Genomic DNA, 22,116 nt, shown 5'->3' on the forward strand with positions numbered 1-22,116 from the left:
CTTTAATGGAAACCTAACTTAGCATTATATTTTATATTTCTACTGGTGTTTCCTCTTAGACTTGAGAAACATATTAGTGAGCTCATACATTTATAAATGATTCTGCCAACTCAGGGAAAAGTCTTTAAGATAATTAATATTGTAGAACTCAGAAAGTCTATAATTTCCCCCTCTTTTTTTGTTTGTGGAGGTGTAGTGTATATAGGCACAGATAGAAAATGCTAACACTTCATTCTGAAGGTTCCGGCAGCCAAAGTGACTGACTGATTTATTATGCCCAGGTACAGTGTATATTATGTTAAGTGAAACTTTAGTTCTTGGTGCTTTGCTATAAAGCTACAGCCACAATCCCTTATTCATGTAATTCCAAAATTGAAAAGTTAAAAAAAAATGTATAACTTCCTTGATGTGACTTAACCTGATTGGGGAACAAAAAGTTGACCTGAATCTGAGCTAATTTGAGGCTATTTTTATTTTGACTTATCCCATTTAGTGCTAATATTCCTAATTCTGCTGCCTCCTGGAGAGCGTTAAATAATATATTAAACGTATATGTACTACATTGCCATTCTAAAATCAGAAATTTTGAATCCAGAAAGATATCTTGCCCCAAAGGTTTCTTGACTAGAATTAGTAAAGGTGGCAAGAGAAATTCTACATTCCAGAAATGTCCTTAGATATTAATAGCTGTTTGCAGTACTAGACATTGAAATCCTGATATTTCCTGTGGAGCGACAATACTGTTTGGAAAATTAGAAGTCAAAGGATTTAACACACTGGCCTTCATGGAAAACACTTAGCACATAGCATTGCAAAATATATAATTACATGAAGCATGTTATACGTCTAGTACTCCAGTAGGATTTCTGTGCAGGTGGTCTAAGTTCTAGGATTTGGCTTCAGATTTAGGTTTTCAAATCAGGTAACCATCTGAATTTTTAGATAGTTCATTTCATTAAGTATATGGAAACTTTATAAGCTGCTTGCATAGTAAAATTTCTTCTTTTGGATGTGTGTGTGGTGTAATGTGTGAGCACTGTAAAGATATAACAAATGCTTAAGCTTAATAATATCTCAGATTACTGAAGGGCTCTAGTTGTGGAAGAGTTTTTGTGTACGTTTTAAATTTCTTAGACTCTACGCTGCAGTAGTTTTTTCAGTGGGCTATATTTTCAAGGTATTTTAGCTAGAGCTCCGATTATAATTACTGGATCAGCCTAATGGAAAAATTTTAAAGTCTGTTTCAGAAAACTAAATTCTCTTCTAACCAGCTTCTTTTATTAGCAGATCTAGTGATGAAGTCAGATTGAATTAATTATTAACATATACCTTTTAATGTTTTGTTTCTAAGAATAGAAAAGGGATTCAATTAATTGATTTGTCTAAACGGACAAATTTTGTCTAAAATTTTAAATATTCAATTTAAATTACCAATATTTGGTAATTTAAAGATTCTGTGATGTAAGCAAATTCACAGAACTTTTATTAATGGTTGTTGGTGCTCTTTGACCGCGAAGACGAATAAAACTATCATTGAAAACACACAGATTTAGGGACCAGTTTTTAAAGTATGTGTATCCCCTTGGCATGCAAAAAGTAGTATTCAATGGTGCCTCATTGCTTGTGTAAAGTAACAAAAAAGCATTCTCTGTAAGCCCAATGGGAATAATAGGATGTTAATGGATAAAACGGTTTGGGGGACATGGTATTCTTTCTTCAGGCGAATTTAAACTTTTCTGGGGGGGGGGCAAATAGATTAGAATGCAGTGTAGACCACTTTTAAAGGGAGTAAAATTGTTCTTGCATTTATTACAGAAGATAGTGAGCTGAGAAAGTTAATAGTCACTACCAATCTGTGTATTCCATTACACTCCCTTTGGTCTTAATTTCAGAGTTTTTGAGTTTGGGGTTTTTCTCCTCTGCCCTCAAAAAAGCATTTAGAGACACTTATTTCTTCTGATTAGGAGTAAATAAGATATTGTGTAAACTGTACGTCCTAAGCTATAAAATCTAGGTAAATGGTAGGCTGCAGTTTTAGGCTGGCCATTGTTCAGACCGGCCTAAGGAGGCCGTTGCAAGTGCAATGCTGTCGTGCTGGTAAGGCGTAGAAGACACAGATGCTTTTGTCCTTCACCTCCATTCCAGGGCCATCCATGCACACTGAAGCAGTTTGTCACAACCTAACCGAAACAAAGATTTGGCCATCCTTTTTTCTAATCCAGGGAATAATGTGAAGAACATTATGGCATAAGTAGAAAATATTTGTGCAGCGTACTGAGTTGCAAGGATTAGGCTGATGAAGTTCAGCCTGCCCAAACCATACCCAGCCACCATGAGGTCTTAAATGCCTGTAACTGAGTGAGTTGCAACAGGAGCCAAGATGATAAAACCCTTTTGGAATGCTCTGCTCTAAACTTTTCCACCTTTCTTCATTATCTTATGTAAGCACACATTTCATTTCTCTAGGATTTACTTGGTGTGGAGTTTTGACCTTTCTTTCCTTTACTGTTTAGTTTTGTAAACTTGTGAATTGATCTTTGTTACCTTGAGCAAAATTATTTGGGGGTACCATGGTTTTTGTTCTTGTTTTTTTATCTGTGATGTGTGTGGACTTGATCCTTAGAAGTTTAAAATTTTTTTATGAAAACAGCATTCTTTAGAACTGCTCTGTTCAGTACAGTAGCCACTAGCCAGGTAGCTATATAAATTTAAAGAATTCCAATCAAATAAAATTAAAAATTCAGCTGTTCAGTTGCTTGGGCACATTTTGAGTGCTTGGGAATTATATGTGGCTAATGGCTATTGTTTTGGACAGTGACAAAGAACGTTTCAATCATCATAGAAAGTTCTGTTGGACAGCATCACTCTAGGATAATTGTTACTGTGAATGTGAGTGGTATTAGCCATATTAATCTTAAAATATCTGTTAATAAGAATCATAAGAATTACACATTCTCTTCTTTCTCCTTAGGTTTGTCTAATAAACTGTTCTTGACTGTAGGGGCTTTTCAGTTTTATATTCTAGTTGAATTCTTTAGTTGCCCAGCATGTTCTTAAGATCCAGCTCCCTGCTATACTTCGTGTGCTCATACAGACTGAACTTAATATTAGGTTTACGTTGAATATATGACTTCAGATTATTTTTGATCTGTTTCTTTCTTTTGGTGGGGGCTGGCTTGTGGGATCTTTGTTCCCCAACCAGGAATCGAACCCTGACCCACTGCAGTGGAGGCGTGGAGTCCTAACCACTGGACCGCCAGGGAATTCCCTATTTGTTGTTTTTTACTGCAAAGATACTGTGGTGCCCAGTATATAAAGAGCTCCTAAATAAGTATAGTCTCTCCTTAGTTCATCATCTAGGTTCAGCATGGTTTGCATGTTATGTTTGGCATGACCAAGAGTAGGATGGGAGATTCTAGTATGTTCAACATGGATACTGTAGCAAAATAAATAAAACTCAAAATAAGAGAGATTTGCTATCCTGAATTCACGAAGAGCTCTTATAGGTCAATAAGAAAAAGCAAAAAACATGTAGGAAAATGAGCAAAAGGCTTAAAAACAATTTTTCACTAGCAACATAGCAGTTTCACTCCCAGGTGAAGTAGCACACTGCTTGGTTCTTCATTTGTGGATCAGCTAGTTTGCAGACCACAACTTGAGCAGTGTTCCCCTTGGGTACATAAATAACAGCAAGAAATTATATTATGGTGTTTATAAACAATATAGCAAAAAAATGGAACAACCTATAGGTCCTCTTTGGATAAATAAATGTTGTACATCTACAAAGAATAGTACACAGCAATGAAAATTAATGGACTCCAGTCCCATCTATCTGTGTGAAGGAATTGAAATTATAAAGTTGAGCAAAAGACGTCATAGTAGGAAAACAACAGTGACTCCATTCATGGTTCAAAACCAGTAAAGCCGATGTTTTAGGGGGCAGATAGAGGAATAAAAAGATTAAATAACAAGGGAATGATGATTGGAAAAGTCTGAACATGCTTATTCTAGAGGAGATGCAACCACTGCTACCTGGTAAAGATGTTTAGGGGCTTCTGAGGTATTCAGTCTTCCTTAACCTGGTGTTTACTGCAGTCATTGTAATGGACACATGCTTTATATAATAAAAGTAAATTTTCCTCTTGGTGAAGTGGCAGTGAGATCTGCCCTAGGGTAATCAAAATAGTAGTTAAGTGCATTTGTTTAAAAGGTTATTTCCTGTGCTGCACCAGGAAAACTAGAAAGCTTGAAATAATATGGTTATGTATTTGCTGCTGTTTATGTTGCATTATAATAGTTATCTGTAATGTTACTACATTTTAATTACCATAGGGATTTACATATTTCACTTCTGTACAGGTACATACTTGTTGCAGAAGAAATTTAGTCTTCACATCAGATAGTCAAGACACATTTTTTAAGAGAGCCTAATCTTGTCAATTTCACTTGCAAAAGTATATTACTATGAAAATCCTGTATTTCCGTTTTCTCATTTAGATGTATTTTAGAGTTTAATGTGAGGCATTTCATTGGGCAGCCTTTACCCAAGCATTTCAAACTTAGCCTGTTGGGCTCATTTCCTTTAGGATTCCCCCCACCTTTATGTATTTCCTATTCATTCTTGTTCTTGTCTGTTTTTTTAAAAATAATTCTTCAGCAGTCACCTTTAGTGTTCTTCCTCTAGAGTTAGTTTTTTTCAACCTTATCAGCTGAAAAATAAACTTAAGGATGTTTATTGCCATTATTGGCTTTCCTCTTGCTGTCAATTAAAGCAGCCCCTGTCCTGATGATCCTAAGTACTCAGTGTAGGCTATTGTTATTATCCATCACTTTTGGTCCAACATGGCAAAAGTTCATACGGTCTTATGATCACACAATTTATTGGAACTTCTACTTACCAGTTCTGATATGTAGCTTCCTGGAACTACCTTCCTGGAGGCCTGCTCCAGACCTCATGTTTGTAGTACCAGTGTCATCCTTCTGGCCGATTATTTCTAAAGGTATTCTCTGTGGTAAGTAACATTTTTCTGTGGGATGTAGAATGCAGAGGTGACTTTGACAGCATTGTGTCTGTCTTTTTTTTTTTTTCCCCATTGTGTCTATTTTTAAACCTGTGAGCTGAGTGCTAAGTCATCAAATGCCTATGTAAAAGTAATAATAAAGGTAGAAATACCCTTAGGCTTCTTCAGAATAATAATAGTAGTGTAAATTTCAAAATATCTTAAGTTCTCATTTTTAATGAGTAAAAGTCCTTTTAGAAAACTGGTCATGTGTTAAGGTTGGGTTTCCTGCTTAGATGTCTCTGAAACAGTACTCTCAAACTTTCAGCTCTCCCTGTTCTACTTCCAGGGAGGTCTTCACTTCAGAAATCCAAGACTCATATTCATCCAGCTTGGTGTCAAGTGGGCTGTTGCTGCCAGAATTATCTTGTGATTATTTGAGAGATGTATCAGTTTCTTCTGAAGTACAATCAACTGTAGAAGCCTTTGTAGCAGGTGTGTAACAAGGCAAGTGCCCAGCTGCTGCAACCACTCCTCTTGGAGCTACCCTCTCGATGACATGAGGACTCACGACCTCATGAAAGACTCCAGGGAGCAGTGTGTGGTTCTTGGGAGCCTTTTCTTTCCTTGGCAGCTCTTCCTGAAAAATGTATTATCAAAAAACACCAATATGCAGGTGTAAATAAGGAATGTTAAACATGTTCTTTTCTTCCCAGCTATGATGTCCAAGAGGAAATTATTTCGTTTATAAACATAGTATTGTGATTGCAGCAGTTGTATTAGTGTAAAATAAGCTGAGCTTTCTTTCACCATATATTAAGGTGTTTGGTTGTGAAAATAGCTCAAAGGCTCTTGTGAATAGAGAGTACATTCTAGTGTCTATTGATAAAAATAAACTTGGGAGCTTTTATTAAAAATGGATTTGCTCTTTTAAGTTTAAATAAGTCAACGTCCAGCAACACTAGACTATAGTATGTAGTGGTCTATAACATGTCGGAACCAATAAATCAGTACTGTTTCTGATTTATACACCATTTAAAAAAATGGTGCAGTGTCTGTTGGGAATTAATAACCAGGATTAGATTGGAACATGGGGGAAGTTTGGCATCATCTGGGTTTGAGTCTGCTGCATTCTTTTTTTTGGCCGGAGCACTTTGCAGGATCTTAGTTCCCCAACCAGGGATTGAACCTGGGCCCCCTACAGTGGAAGTGCAGAGTCCTAACCACTGGACCACCAGGGGAATTCCCTGCGTCTGCGTTCTTAATGGAGAGATTCCTGGAAATTCCCTGTGGTGTGGATTAACTTGGTGGATCTGGCATACAGTATAAACTCTGCTCACCGCCAACACATGCACACTTATTTTCATTCTGACTCCCTAGGACATGCTGTGTGTCAGATTTTTGGTTTAATATTACCACCAAGTAACTTTAAATGCCTCTTGAAAACATTTTACTCAAATATTTCTTTACTTTAGTGCCTAGTAAAGCAGAAATGTAGAACATGAACCTTTTTGCAACAGTGAAACTTTAAAGTATTTTTGCTCACGTGTTAAGAAAATTGCAAGCATAGGATTCTGAGGGTATGGTTATGAACTGCTTTTAGGACTCTTTCAGTGAGATCGGGCGTAGGAAAGACTCAAGAACAGTCTATGCTTAGCCACCAACTTAAGCCTTTTCAATTGTTGGAAATACTGGGCTTCCAAGTGAACATTTCATTTGAGCACAGGGTTTGTTGGCTCAAAATGTGTTAGAAACCCTCTTTCCTGAAGGTCTTTGTGTTTTGTGGATTCTTTTGAGGAATTAGTTTTTCCTGGGCATAGCTTTTAGTTTTTAACTGACAGTTGAGCTTTGCATTTACATGTGGGTCACTTGTATATCAAGGTTTTGGGCTCCTTTTAAGGATGTGAAAGATGGACCTCTTTTTCAACACACTTGAGGGAGTTCTTTCCTGTCATCACCACAACCCTTAAGTTTCAGAACTTCCCATTCTTAGAATCATCCTTTGTCCATCTGTTTCTCAGCACCTACTCTGGGCTAGGAAATTACGGGAATCTCAAGACCTTCCTAGGGAGCATCTGAGAAGATAAACCGAGATAGAGCTCACTTATCTCAACATTTACCATCTTTTATGCATAGACGTTATTAGTATTGGTTTTAATCAACTGTTATTGCAGTGCTTGGTATAATTACAGAAGTAAAAAATACTACGTTTACATCTGTCTCAGTTGTTGCAGGTGTGTTGGTCCCAAAATCCTTTTTGTCAGGTCCTGCCAATATAGCACATTTTATTTTATTTTTCTGTCACAGTCCTTTTGTGAGTAAGCTAAGGATTGGTAAACTAACCCTACGGTTACTTCAGAAGTCAGAGTTCCATTTCAGTGATGGTAATATAGCCACTCTAATGTACTCTCACTCTTTCCTTTAGAGCAGGGCATGCTTTAACATATCTTTATTCCTGTTGGTAGTACATTTATTTGTCAGCTGTTTTAGTTTGTCCTTTACTGTTTAAAATTATTCCACTTCACAGAGAATACAGTGTGGTTGCCAGGGGCTGAGGGAAGGGGAGATGGGGAGTTGTTCCTCAGTGGATGTAAAGTTTCAGTTATGCCAGGCAAATAAGTTCTAGAGATCTGCTCTACAACACAGGGCCTGTAGTTCGCAATACAGTATTGTGCACCTCAAAATTTGTTAAGAGGGTAGATCTCACGTTGTGTTCTTTTCCCCCCAGCTTTACTGAGGTATACTTGACATATAACATTGTATATGTTTAAGGCTTACAACCCAATGATTTGCTAGGAGTGTATGTTGCAAAATGACTACCATAATAAAGTTAGTTAAGAGCTCTAAAAAAAAAAAAAAAAATTATTCCACTTCACAAAAGTCTGTAGTGACAGAAAGCAGATAAATGGTTGCCTGAGGTGGACAAAAGGGACATGAAGAAATTTCTCTTTATGGTAGTGCTGGTTACAGTGGTGTATACATTAGTCAAAGCGTGGGTGTACGTTATTGCATGTAAACTAATTCAAATTTAGAGTTTACCTGAGAGTTTTAGACAAAAGATATAGAAGGAGCAAGGTTGAAATGTGGAAACTAGTCATAAAGAAAGGTTTGAAAGGCTATGAGAAAGCATGATAGGATGTTTTGGTACCACATGTGAATAAACTTTATTATACAGAGGTTTAAGAACTATGGGAATTTATATGTCTGAGAAATGGTTAATTGATTATGGGGGTGTCATTTAGTCTATCAAAGAGACTGAGAGTTGTGTTTGATTTCCAAAACAGGAATCCTGTGTTTTCTAGGAACGGGACTGCAGGGGAGACAGAGTTTTCCTTTTAACAGACAGGCATACCTCGTTTTATTGCGCTTGGCAAATACTGCATTTTTTACAGACTAAAGGTTTGTGGTGACCTTGCTTTGAGCAAGTCTATTGCTGCCATTTTCCAACAGCATTATTTTTTAGTTAAGGTATATACATTGTTTGTGTTTTTTGGGTGTGTGTGGGTTTTTTTTGGGTTCTTTTCACACTTAATAGACTAGAGGATAGTGTAAGCATAACTTTTATAGGAACTGGGAAACTAAAAAGTTTGTGTGACTGGCTTTAATGCAATACTCACTTTATTACAGTGGTTTGGAACTGAACCTCCAAGGTATGCCTGTTAATTTGATCATCAGCATCTCTAGAGCTAGCCTAATTAGTTGTTCTGTGCCTCAGTGTCTTCATCTGTAAAACAGAATAATACTGTCATAGTGGGGTTTTCTTTTAATATTTATTTATTCATTTATTTATTTTTGGCTGCATTGGGTCTTCATTGCTGCGCGCGGGCTTTCTCGAGTTGCGAGTTGTCGCGAGCGGGGGCTGCTCTTCATTGTGGTGCGCGGGCTTGTCAGTGGGGGTGGCTTCTCTCCCTGCGGGGCAGGGGCTGTAGGGGCAGGGGCTCTAGGTACGCGGGCTTAGTTGCTCCGCGGCATGTGGGATCTTCCCGGACCAGACATCGAACCCGTGTCCCCTGCATGGGCAGGCGGGTTCTTAACCACTGCGCCACCAGGGAAGTCCCTGTCATAGTGGTTTTAAAGGTTAAGAGAATATTGTATAAAGTACTTGGCACACTGCTATAAAAAATGTTTGCTTTTAGATTTAAGCTAGTTTAGCAGGCAGTGAGAGTTGAACCTGTAGATTATATAGTTTGAAAATAGTTGGAGAAAATATCCTATCCCTATGACTATAACCTTACTTAATCTAGAAAAATTTCTGAAGGATGTGGGCATTCAGCAGGTAAGACTGGATTGAATGGGCCTGATGTTTTTGCAGCTGTTTAGGATCCTGATGTTAGAGGAAAATTAGCCTTCTTGTAAACACTAGCTGTAGGAAATTGAGGTTCATCTTGTCCTGGCTTTAAAAGCTAGACTTTACATTTGGTAGCAGTTGCCTGTGCTGGTCAGTAATTGATAACTCAAGGTTCCCAGGTAAATACTGCATAGAGAGTAGAGTCTCCTTAGGAGTCTCATGAGCGGAAATACTAGGCTAAAGATCTTGATTAAGTATTTTTCATCATTAATAGAATTATTGATCTTTTTGAATGAGTAGGTTTTATCTGTTCTGTTCCTTTAGTGCATAGTTCAATATCCCTCTAAAATTGATGTTCCAGCTGGTCTTACATTGCTTAAAATAAACATGTATCCTCAAGCCTAAAATGTGTACTTTCTGGGCACAGATTTAAATCATTTCTGGTATCATAATCTAAGAGATTTGCTCAGCTAAACTGAATGTAGTTGAGTTCTTGGAAATAAAATTGTCATTTTTAAAATACTGCTTGTATTTTATGAAATTTGACTAATGCTCTGGCTTATTGATGAGTTTGTTTTGGTACAACCAAAAAGCCGACACTTTTTTTTTTTTAATTTATTTATTTAATTTAATTATTTTTGGCTGCATTGGGTCTTTGTTGCTGCACGTGGGCTTTTCTCTCGTTGCGGCGAGCGGGAGCTACTCTGTTGTGGTGCGTGGGCTTCTCATTGCGGTGGCTTCTCTTGTGGAGCACGGGCTCTAGGCGCATGGGCTTCAGTAGTTGTAGTTCGCGGGCTCTAGAGCGCAGGCTCAGTAGTTGTGGCGCACGGGCTTAGTTGCTCCGTGAAAGCTGACACTTTTGAGAACCATTGAAATGGAGTATATTTTTAGGACAGGGGCCGTCACCCATGGTGAACTCTTGCATAGAGCAGGGAGAGGGGAAAGGAAAGGGGGCAATCAAGGATGTAGGCAAAGCTGTGCAGGTTTTAAAATAGGTTGCCAAGAGCTGGTCTATGTCCGTTATAATTAATGTGGCAACCAGAAATCAGTCCCAGGCAATGAGTAGCATCCTGTCTAGAGGACTTGTTTTGTTTATGGACTTTATATTAAAATAAATCTTTGCCTAAAGTAATGTAAGGACCAGTGAATTCAGCAAAGAACATAAACTTATTGTGTGTGCCGCTCCAGAGGACAGTGGGTGATTTGGAGAAAGAGGGAAAACTTTATTTGATGGGGGGGGGGGGGGGTTGGATTTAGTCTGATGCCCTTTTAAAAATCAGAGTTCTTAGTAAATAAATGGTTTAGGATGTATAGGTCCCTAGCTTATGCCTAGTTTCAAATTATGATGGCATTTTTGTATTTCTGGCAGTTGGCGACTTAATTTTAGCCCTTCCGAGTCAACACTTAAACAAGTGATTTTAATTTTGTTTTTTACAACAATCTTTTGAGGAAGTAGTTAAGGTAGTTAACTGAAGTTGACCTCAGATTGCGCAGCTATTAAATGACACAGCCAGGACTAGGTCTTCTGACTTCTAGTCCAGTAACATTTTCACCAATCATCTGACCTCATAAGAGACTTAACACTGTTAACTTGATTTAACTAGTCCATTTTAGCTTGTGGTGGGATCTAGATAGTGTGTATCAAAGCTACAGATTGTCCCCTAAAGTTGGCCTCCACTTTCACTCATTCCTATTATTGATATTTACACATCACCTACTCTAGAATTTTACTTAGAAGACGTTTATCTGCAGTTACCTGGTAGCACACTGTTATGTGGCTGGCAGTGTACTGAAGTTCAGACTATTTTGATTTCTTAGCTGCAGACATTTATTCCGCTAGCTTTCTTTACTTAAAATGAGTAAAATTGTGTGTGTGATGGAGGAATCACGAAACAAGATGAATAAAACAGACTGGCTCTGCAACTCTGTATGTAAGGTGACCATGTCTACTTGTAATATTTTGTGCATATGTGTCAATTACCTTCTCAAGAAATTGTCATATTAAGCTTATTTTTTTAATGTATAAATTCACATTTATTTGCTTTAAAATGGGCACTAAAGGAAAGGATATTAGTGATCTAGTGTTTCTGAAAGTGTTAAGTGATCACAGATTCTTCACTAAATTGGGTACTTATTATTAACACACTCTCATTGACAACTCATACATTAAGTTTGACTAATGAAATAATACAGACTTGGAAATAACTTCTATTTTGACAGTTTGTTGCATATTCTAAGGACCCAGACGTAAGGCTTGGTGGCCCGTCTCTTGTTTTTCCTGGTTTATGACTTTCGGCTTTGTGGAATACGGCTGAGATGAAAGGATTTATTGACGATGCAAACTACTCCGTTGGCCTGTTGGATGAAGGAACAAACCTTGGAAATGTTATTGATAACTATGTTTATGAACATACCCTGGTAAGTGTGCCATCTCACATTTCTGAAAACAGTGTTATGAATTTCTGAAATCTGAAGCGTCAATGCTTTGTTTCCAAGGTCTTAATCTGATAAAAGAACTTTGTTCCAGGTTGTCTTGACTTGACAACCCCAGTTCCCCTTGAGAAGTGATGAGATTTTCTTTCTAGCTCACATTAAAAAAAAAAATGCTTCCTGACAGCCCTTTCTCTTCTGTGCTTTATAGCACCTGGTTTTGTATGTTCTTTTATTTTCTTGATATGTTGCCAGCTATCCACTTAATCAGTACGTGGCTTCTTACCCATTTTTCTCAACTGTGTACTTCAGTACACAGTTATAAATTATAATTAGATTTTAATTTATATTTCAGATAATCTTGGTTATGTATGTTGAATGAGAATTTATACTGAATGCTTACTCTCCACTGCCCAAGTGTCAGTTTCTATAGAATCATATTTATTGCTACTTAAGATCATTTTTGTTTCATACTTACTGATAGAAAAATTTTGTTTATTGCCTTACTGATAGAATTTTTGTTGAAGCTAATTTCCCATATTCCCCAAATTCGAACAATTGTTTTCGTGTTACTGGTGTTCAGTAATAGGATATCCAAAAAACTTTCTTCTTCTCTTGACCTTTACAGATGTGCTTAAGTCTTCTCACACACCAGCAAAATCTTGTTATTTCTCTCTTCTGCCATCAGAATTCTTTTTGGGGGGTGAGGAAGAGTGACACTTGTCTTACCGTTCAGTCTGTTCTATAGCTAAGTCATTCTACGGTTAATTCTCTGATGTCACTAGTCTTAGTCACTTTTACAACACACTTCCTGGGGATGGCAGCATGTTTTTTAAGGATGGGGTAACTTCAGTACAACTGTCCTATATCTGCCACCCGTAACCCATAATTTCTAGTCGTGTCTGTTTCTTGGTCAGTATGTTCCAGTAATGTATATCTTCAAATAATGTGGATTATAGAAAACAGTAATATCTTCATGGCTTTTCAAACAATACTTGCACGTTGTATGTTTTTAATACGATTATTTTGTCTGCCGTCTAACATGGGGCAATTCATGCTCTGGATGACATGCATAGTCATCTCTCTACCCCTAGAGTAGCCCCAACTTCGAAATCATTACAGGTCTCTCCCAGTCCCTAATTAAAATCTGTTTATTTGGGATTGAACCCAGGCCACAGCAGTGAAAGCGCAAGTCCTAACCACTGGACCTCCAGGGAAGTCCCCCAGTTTTCTTTCTTTTGAGGGAAGAATATCCTTACTCAGATTTATCTGACATTTAGTGTACTTCTGTATTTTTAAATTCAAGTTGGCCACCTATATGCACACAAACTACCAACTTTATCTCCTTAAAAATGGGTTTCTTTTGTTTCCTTGTTTTACTGTCTTTAAGTGAAATTCATAATGGAGATACAGCTTTTTGTTTAGGATTCCTCATTCTACTCACCGTATTAGGAAATTAGATCCTATACTGCTAAAGTAGGTTTATTTTAAACAGTTAAGGAAAGCATGGAAGGAAATAAGTAGTCTCCTTCCCCTCCTCTCCCCAAAAGTAAAATTGAGGCATTTCTGAAGTAGAAAGTCGCTATAATTGATACATTTTTTTTAATCGAAGAGAATATTTTCTATACCAGCATAGCATAGCACAGCACAGAGTCAAATTTAAAAAGAAACAAGCCTTAAGTGTGGTAGTATGTAAATGTTTATCCTGGCTCATTTGTGGAGGAAAAGGGAGTTCTTTCCTACTTTTGATAATCTGTTTTCAATAGTTTTTTATGTTTCTCTTTTTCATAACCATAATAGACAGGGAAAAATGCATTTTTTGTGGGAGATCTTGGAAAGATTGTGAAGAAACACAGTCAGTGGCAGAACATAGTGGCTCAGATAAAGCCATTCTACACGGTAAAGTGCAACTCCACTCCAGCTGTACTTGAGATCTTGGCAGCTCTTGGAACTGGATTTGCTTGTTCCAGTAAAGTAAGTCATTTTCATTACTTTATTACTAAACTGCAGCATTTTAAAATTGACTAATTTTTGGTGACCCACAGCAGTAGGAGAACACTTGCAAGGAAGTTTTGACTTTTGAATGTGTTTCCTAACTCTTGTTTAAATTTGCAGTGTACTATTGGAAATTTACAAACTTTCAAGTGTACCTTTCAAGGAATGTTTCAGTGAGATGAGATTTTATAAGCTTTATTTTTCTTTAATCAAAATTCTTCCTCATTTTTAGCCTAGAGCTAGCTTGACCAAATTACTTCTTATGACAGCAAGATAATATCCTAAACTATGAGATTTCTCTGATGGTAATTACAGGCATACCTCAGAGGTACTGCAGATTGGGTTCTAGACCACTGCAATAAAGCAAGTCACATGAATTTTTTGGTTTCTCAGTCCATATAAAAGTTATGTTTATACTATATTGTGGTCTATTAAGTGTGCAATATAGCGTTATGTCTAAAATATAATGTACATACATCAAATAAAAAAATAATGCTGTTGAAAAAATGGTTCCAGTAGACTTGCTCAACACAAGGTTGCCACAAATCTTCAATTGTAAAAATGCAGTATCTGCAAAGTGCAATAAAATGAGATATGCCTGTATACCTTTTTTTTAAAAAGTAGGGTCAGTATTTATTTTTAATTTTAATTTTATTTTTTGGCTGCTTTGGGTCTTTGTTGCTGCGTGTGGGCTTTCTCTAGTGCGAGCAGGGGCTGCTCTTTGTTGTGCTGTGCAGGCTTCTCATTGCGGTGGCTTCTCTTCTTTGCGGAGCATGGGCCTAGGCGCACGGGCTTCAGTAGTTGTAGTTGTGGCTCGCGGGCTCTAGAGCGCAGGCTCAGTAGTTGTGGCGCACAGGCTTAGTTGCTCCGCAGCTTGTGGGATCTTCCCGGACCAGGGCTCGAACCTGTGTCCCCTGCATTGGCAGGTGGATTCTTAACCACTGCGCCACCAGGGAAGTCCCTGTATACCTTTTTTTTTTTTTTTTTTTAAAGGTTTTTTTAAAAATTATTAGCACCTTTAATTATTTTTTATTTTATTTTATTTTGGCTGCGGTGGGTCTTCATTTCTGTGCGAGGGCTTCCTCTAGTTGTGGCAAGCGGGGGCCACTCTTCATTGCAGTGCGCGGGCCTCTCACTATCGTGGCCTCTCTTGTTGCGGAGCACAGGCTCCAGACGCGCAGGCTCAGTAGTTGTGGCTCACGGGCCTAGCTGCTCCGCGACATGTGGGATCTTCCCAGACCAGGGCTCGAACCCGTGTCCCCTGCATTAGCAGGCAGATTCTCAACCACTGCACCACCAGGGAAGCCCCCCTGTATACCTTTTTAAAAGGTTTTTAACAGAGTACAGTATAGTAAGCATTACCGGAATCTGAACTATGACATACATAATCCTAATTTAACCTTATATAATTTGAATTTAACCAAAAAATAAAGGTATGTGGTAGTGATTGAAAAGTAATAGAAAGCATGCCTTTTAGATGACACTGTTTAAAATCTGTTTTTAGACTGAAATGGCTTTAGTGCAAGAATTGGGTGTATCTCCAGAAAACATCATTTACATAAGTCCTTGCAAGCAAGTGTCTCAGATAAAGTATGCAGCAAAAGTTGGAGTGAATATCATGACATGTGACAATGAAGTCGAATTGAAGAAAATTGCACGTAATCACCCAAATGCCAAGTAAGTGTAAAACTAGGTACATGGGAATATTATTACCTAGGGTTTGGGGTTGTCTTTAGCCTGGGAAAAGGGGGCATTTATGTAGAGCAGTGGTGTATGTTGTGATTACTGTGACTATTTCAAGTTCCTTTATGGAAAATGCTACTAGCATTTTATTGGCTACTTCTGATCCTTCCTGTGGAGCTGGGATGAGATAAGGGCATTTTGGGATATGAATTTATAATCTTTAATTCAAGGAAGAGAATCTGGTTGGTAGGATAATCAAATTAGAGCCACAGCTATATTTTCACAATTACATTAACCTTGCTAGTTATTTGTCATATTGGGAACAGGATGTGTTTTGGTCAGCTTTTTTTCCTGGTTAGCTGAGGGTTTAATCTGCCCTTCGATGTGGTTTCTTGAATGGTTGTCCTTTGTGTCAGTGTCTTAGGAACCTAGTCCATAGATTCCTGGGATTTCTTTAAGGCCCTTCTCCTCAAACAGGAAGTTTAATGTTTTTACTTGTACCTACATGCATCCCAAGAGTTATTTTTTTAACTAAACACTTCACTTTTTAAAAGCAAAAGAATTTAAGGCAAAATTAATATTGCCATGAATTGGTATATCAAGAGGATTTTACAATATACTGAAAGTATATTAGTACAAAATTGTTTCCTTTTTAGTAAGTTATTGTGTATGTTATATGTTGCCGAAAATGTGTATCATATCCATATTTTCCTTGTATTCATAATTTTCTTATTGACTTTAATGGTATTCTTAGAAAGGTATCGTGACAGGATTTATTACTCTGAAAACCTTTGTTTTGATAAAGGCCAGTTTTTTGATAAAGTGGTTCTAGGGAACCGCTTGTCTCTCTTAAAAGTCTTCTGGGGGCGGTGGGGGGGGGAGTCTTACTTTTCTGTGACCTGATTTGGGGTGTTTACTGTATTAGATTATAAATGGAATGGTATATTCTTGATAGAGCTGGTTCTACTTGTAGGTAGAATAATTTTGCGTTTACAAACAGCATTTTTGTATAATTGGATTTTTTAGTGGTTAGTAATTACTTGGAGATTGCCTGACAGTCTTGATCATTTTTGTCTTGGTTGTCGTGGTTTGGAAGGAAATACCAAATAGATTTGAATCAGCAGTCTAAAAGGCTGCTGTTGAGATACGTAAAATAACGTAGGACTTCCTAATTTTTTTGTTAGATGTACAAAATTAATGGGAGGAATGTTCAGAATAAGTGGTAGAAGGTTAGCTAACTAGAACAATTTAGGAAATTTGGAACATTTAAAGCCCTGATCATTTTTACTGAAAGACAATGATGGCATTGCTATTCAATTTAGTCTTTCTAGGTGGATTTATGGACTGATGGACTTGATTTGAAAGTAATGTCTTTCATTACAGAGCCCAACCGACTCTTGATGCTACAACAGAGTCTTAACTTCCTGCATTTTCCAAATTCCCATCCTTGTAAGCTTCATGCTTTAGGCCCTAATTGCTAGTTTTTTCTCTATACAGGATTGTTTTTCATTAGGTTCACTTGATTCATCCGACGCTGGATTTTGGAGCGCTGACAACATAATCAACACACTTCCTACAATCTTCAGGCTTCACATGTGCTGATGATGATGTAAACCAACTCTGCCCCAATCATCTTCCCCTTCTCTTAGGGTCTTACTACATATTGCAACAGAAGATAATATTGGAGGTGAAGAGGGTAACATGAAGTTTGGCACTACCCTGAAGAACTGTAGGCATCTTTTGGAATGTGCTAAGGAACTTGATGTCCAAATTATTGGGGTTAAGTGAGTATTTGTTTTAAACTTCATTTTGTGGGTGATAATCTTTGTCTTTCTGTTTACTGATTTAGAATTTCATTTGCATGAACTCTAATAGATTCAACTTTGGGTTTAATATACACATTTCCCTTAGTTCAGGAAAGCAACTAAATATGCTTATCCTTCATACTATTTTGTACCTGTACCTTCCCCTCACCCAGTAAAGAGAGAAAATAGTAAGTAACAATTCAGTTAGTAATGTAAATCACCTCTTTTTAAATTGAATGGAGGGATTTACTAGAACTCTAATGAATACCAAAATGGCATTCAGCTTCTAAGTTGTTGGAGATGTCATTTTTTTTTCTTTTTCCTATCCTAAGACTTTTTCTCTTCTCCTTTTTAATCCCTCAAGAGCACTTCAAAAAATCAGTAGACTTTATTTTACCCTCTCAATTTTATGTGTGAGGAAAACTAAGACCCAGAGAGTTAATGATTTTGATCATAGTTTCAGAACCATGATCTCAGTCAAATTTGGAGCAGCTTAATGCTCCAAATTTTAAAACTGCTCATTAAGACGGATAAAGAATCACCACTGTTAAGCTTAAATCTACCTTACTTGATAATATTAACAGTATTGGAGAGTTTTCATAGTTCAGCTAAATTTTATTGTTAACACACAGGTAAATTGATTTGGGGTATATTCTTCTATGAATTTTAACATATTTTTGTAACCACTGCCACAGTCAGGGTACAGAAAGAACCATATTTCAATTCAATTTATTTTATTTTATTTTTTGGCTGCACCACGCAGTTTGTGGGATCTTAGTTCCTCAACCAGGGATTGAACCCGGGCCGCCTGCAGTGGAAGCATGGAGTCCTAACCACTGGACCGCTAGGGAATTCCCTATTTAAATTTAAATAGTCTGAATCATTGATAAGTATCACTGTTAATGAATACTAACAAGTATCAGTACTACTCAGCTGAATTAATGTTCACTTGTATTTATTTCACAATAGATAACATTTTTATATTTTTAGATAAAATTGTGCGTTCAAATTAAAGGTTTTGTAGGGTGATGCTTGTTACTTTACCATATCTGCGTAAAAAGCATGTCCCTATCTGATAGTCATGAAGCATAACTGATAACTTATAAAAAATTGTTTATAATATTACAGTATTCTAGTATTGGATAATACTTTTCTAAAAGGCTGGTATTGTAAGTAACTTGGATGATTAGAGGCTCGTGCTTCTAATGCTTTAAATATTTGGTAAGGTTAATGTGAATATTTTTTGTGTCAGTATGGTGAATGAGAAAGGACTTATAGGAAAGGCCTCTAAAACTTGCAGCAGCTTCAAATTTATTACTCTTATTTCTTTCAGATTTCATGTTTCAAGTGCTTGCAAAGAATCTCAAGTATATGTACATGCTTTATCTGATGCTCGATGTGTATTTGACATGGCTGTAAGTTTTTCCCTTAAATTATTTCGATATTTTAATTAAGCCAGGATGTTATCTAAGATTCAGTGGTTTTCTACCTCTGAAGTACTCTTCATTCATTCATTTTTATGACATGCACATTTTTAAAAATGGGTGTGAAGGGATGAAATAGTAATTTACTTGCATATGTCTAAAGATAATACGGAAACATCAGGAAGACAATACATATAACATTGAATGAATCTGCTTCTGTTAGTAGAAAGCAAGAAATTTACTGTACTAAAGATCAGAACAGAGATTATTTACCTCCTTTTTTTTTTTGAAATGTCCCTATATGCATTACAATTTGGAAAAGCATTTAAAGATTTTCCCCCCTCCACATCTCTAGGGAGAATTTGGCTTCACAATGAACATGTTAGACATTGGTGGAGGCTTCACAGGAACCGAATTTCAATTGGAAGAGGTAAACCTTGTTCAGTGGGTGGACATAACTGGAATAATCTCTCATTCTTTACTACTTACCTGGTAGATTTGTAGACTAGAGTTTTTACAGCAGCAACTAAAGGTGTAACATTGTTTAAAATTTTATTCTAAGAAAATGAATAGGCAATGAGAACATAGCTTAACTTTGAAAAGTTAAAACTCTATAGCATAATTTTATCACAGTTTCTATTTTCAGTACTTGATGGCACAGATGAATTCATAACTTGGAGAGCTTGAGCTATTTTATCCAGATACACACCACTCCTCACCTTCCTAATATATAGAAACTGATTTGAAATTTTGCTCCTTCATTGATAGTGATTGAATATAGAGACATGACTTTAAACAATCACCAGTAGCCATTTGCCATTGGAGTTACGATATTTTTTTTTTTATGCCATTCTGATAGTTAGAAAATAAACTTTGATGACTTGAAAGCCTGCTTTATTGCAAAGCTTCATGGTCTATAATTCAACTACTTAATTTTCCTAGAAAATTTAATAGCTATTAGTCTCTTATTGTGAATTATCTAATCCAGTATTAAAACCATAATGTGGGGTTTTAAATCCATAGGTTAATCATGTTATCAGCCCTTTGTTGGATGTCTACTTTCCTGAAGGATCCGGCATTAAGATAATTTCTGAACCCGGAAGCTACTATGTGTCTTCTGCATTTACACTTGCAGTTAATATCATTGCAAAGAAAGTTGTCGAAAATAAGTTTTCCTCTGGAGGTAAGTTACAAAGTTTATAGTTTTGTTTCTGTTAGTAGGTAATTCCAATTAGTTCGAAGATGGGTTTATCAGATACTACTCAGGTATAAATTTACTGTAGGACATTTCATGGATTATAAAGTTGTGGGTGGTCTTCATCCATCAGTAGGCAGCAGCTAGGGAGCTTTTCAAAATGCCCTAGCCAAGGTCCCATTCCATAATAAGACTTTCTGAATCCAGCTCTTCTTGATACTGATGTTGAGATAGGCTTATTTTAGATAAACTTACCCAGGTGATTGATTCCCCTTAAGAACCAGTACAGTCTTAAATGTATGATTTGACAAGTTAATGAAGGCTTACACTGTCATCCCTATCAAGCTACAAATAATTTTCGTATCTTAAAGTTTTTTCTCAGTTTTGTTCCTTTGCCAGATAATCACTCTGATTATTTTTCCACCATAGATTAGTTTGGGCTGCTCTTGAACTTCATATAAATGAGGTCATATAACATATATTCTTCTGTTTAAGACAGCTCGGTATAATGTCTGAACCATTTTGTTTTACATTTATTGCCAATTAATATTCCATTTTCTGAATGAATATACATTGTATATTCATTGTATCCATTCTCTTGCTGATGATTATTTGATTGTTCCCAGTTTTTGGCTATTAAGAATAAAATTATTACTACATTCTTGTACTACTGGTATTGTGGACATTTTTCATTTCTCTTAGGTAAATGATTAAGAATAGAATTGCTGGGTCACAGAGTAGGTGTCTGCAAAGATTTCAGAATGGTGTTACTATTTTGCCCCTCCAATGACAATGTATATATGCAAGTTCTGGTTGCTCCCCACCTCTACTGACTTTTTGGGGGGGGTGTCAGTGTTTTAAATTTTATCCGTTCAGTAGGCGTGTGGTGGTGGTATCTCACTGTAGTTTTAATTTGCATTTACCTGGTGACAAATGATGTAGAGCACTTTTTTCATGTCTTCATTGGTTATCGTCCTTTGTGAAGTGTGTTCAGTATTTTAGGCTAACAGTTTTAAGGTATGTCAGTATATATATATCGGTGTTTATGTTTTGAGGAATGTGAAACCTACGAGTCAGTTCTGTAAATACTAATTCAGACTTTGATACAGATGTTTTACTATAAACTCGTCTTTACTTTTCCTGTTTCATTTCAGTAGGAAAAACCGGAAGTGATGAACCAACCTTTATGTATTATATGAACGATGGTGTTTATGGTTCTTTTGCAAGTAAACTGTCTGAGGACTTAAATACCATTCCAGAGGTTCACAAGGCAAGTTTTATTACAAATGATATAAAAACTGCTTATATGGCAGTTTATGAACAAGCTGTTATTTTTAAGATACATCCCAATTTTTGGAGAAATATTTTAGGATGGGGGAAGGTTGCCCCTTTTTTGAGGACTTGCATATCTCTGGCTGAGTTCCTTTAGTTGCTTCCTTAGATGGAGTTAAGGAACATCACTGCTGCTGGTTCTAGGCCTTTCTTCCAGGGACACATTTGATCTGAGATAGTGAAAAAATGCTCTTATCCACCTTCAAATTCAGTGCCTGCCTGAGTAAAAACCTAACAAAACAACAACCTTTTTTTTCCTACAGAAATACAAGGAAGATGAGCCTCTGTTTACAAGCAGCCTTTGGGGTCCATCCTGTGATGAGCTTGATCAAATTGTGGAAAACTGTCTTCTTCCTGAGCTGAATGTGGGAGATTGGCTTATCTTTGATAACATGGGAGCAGATTCTTTCCATGAACCATCTGCTTTTAATGATTTTCAGAGGCCAGCTATTTATTATATGATGTCATACAGTGATTGGTAAGATGGTGTTTTTGTTTTAAAGCAGATTGGGTATTTGAGGTGACAGAACTGTAATGAACGCACAACTTAAAAGTAATAGCAAAATGATCTTTTAAGAGTAACTGGGGGACTTGCCTGGTGACACAGTGGTTAAGAATCCGCCTGCCAATGCAGGGGACACGGGTTCGAGCCCTGGTCCAGGAAGATCCCACATGCCGCGGAGTTGCATGTGCATCACAACTACTGAGCCTGTGCTCTAGCACCCACGAGCCATGACTACTGAGCCCGTGAGCCACAACTACTGAAGCCCATGTGCCACAACTACTGAAGCCCGCGCGCCTAAAGCCTGAGCTCCGCAACAAGAGAAACCACTGCAATGAGAAGCCCGCGCACCACAACGAAGAGTAGCCCCTGCTCGATGTAATTAGAGAAAGCCCGCGTGCAGCAATGAAGACCCAACACAACCAAATAAATAAATGAAAATTAAAAAAAAAAAAAGAGTAA

At 37.1% G+C, this 22,116-nt stretch overlaps 1 protein-coding gene across 5 annotated transcripts in view; it reads left to right on the plus strand.

Annotated features, from left to right (window-relative positions):
• AZIN1 (antizyme inhibitor 1) overlaps positions 1-22,116 on the plus strand; it is a 31,505-nt gene that overhangs the window by 6,952 nt on the left and 2,437 nt on the right. Inside the window, exons 3-12 of one of the 5 annotated variants that reach the window (XM_082364381.1) lie at positions 5,350-5,495; positions 11,509-11,706; positions 13,519-13,692; positions 15,218-15,390; positions 17,046-17,180; positions 18,535-18,616; positions 18,981-19,055; positions 19,649-19,808; positions 20,975-21,090; positions 21,416-21,630. In XM_082364381.1, coding sequence (XP_082220507.1) covers positions 11,605-11,706; positions 13,519-13,692; positions 15,218-15,390; positions 17,046-17,180; positions 18,535-18,616; positions 18,981-19,055; positions 19,649-19,808; positions 20,975-21,090; positions 21,416-21,630 — 1,232 coding nt within the window. In that variant the 5' untranslated portion in view covers positions 5,350-5,495; positions 11,509-11,604. Of the gene's footprint in view, positions 1-5,349; positions 5,508-11,508; positions 11,707-13,518; positions 13,693-15,217; positions 15,391-17,045; positions 17,181-18,534; positions 18,617-18,980; positions 19,056-19,648; positions 19,809-20,974; positions 21,091-21,415; positions 21,631-22,116 lie in introns of all 5 variants that reach the window. The other 4 variants (XM_082364382.1, XM_082364380.1, XM_082364384.1 and 1 more) reach the window with 4 other exon arrangements.

The sequence above is a fragment of the Balaenoptera borealis genome (assembly GCF_965194805.1).
Source record: "Balaenoptera borealis genome assembly, chromosome: 17".
NCBI classification, from domain to species: Eukaryota; Metazoa; Chordata; class Mammalia; order Artiodactyla; family Balaenopteridae; genus Balaenoptera; species Balaenoptera borealis.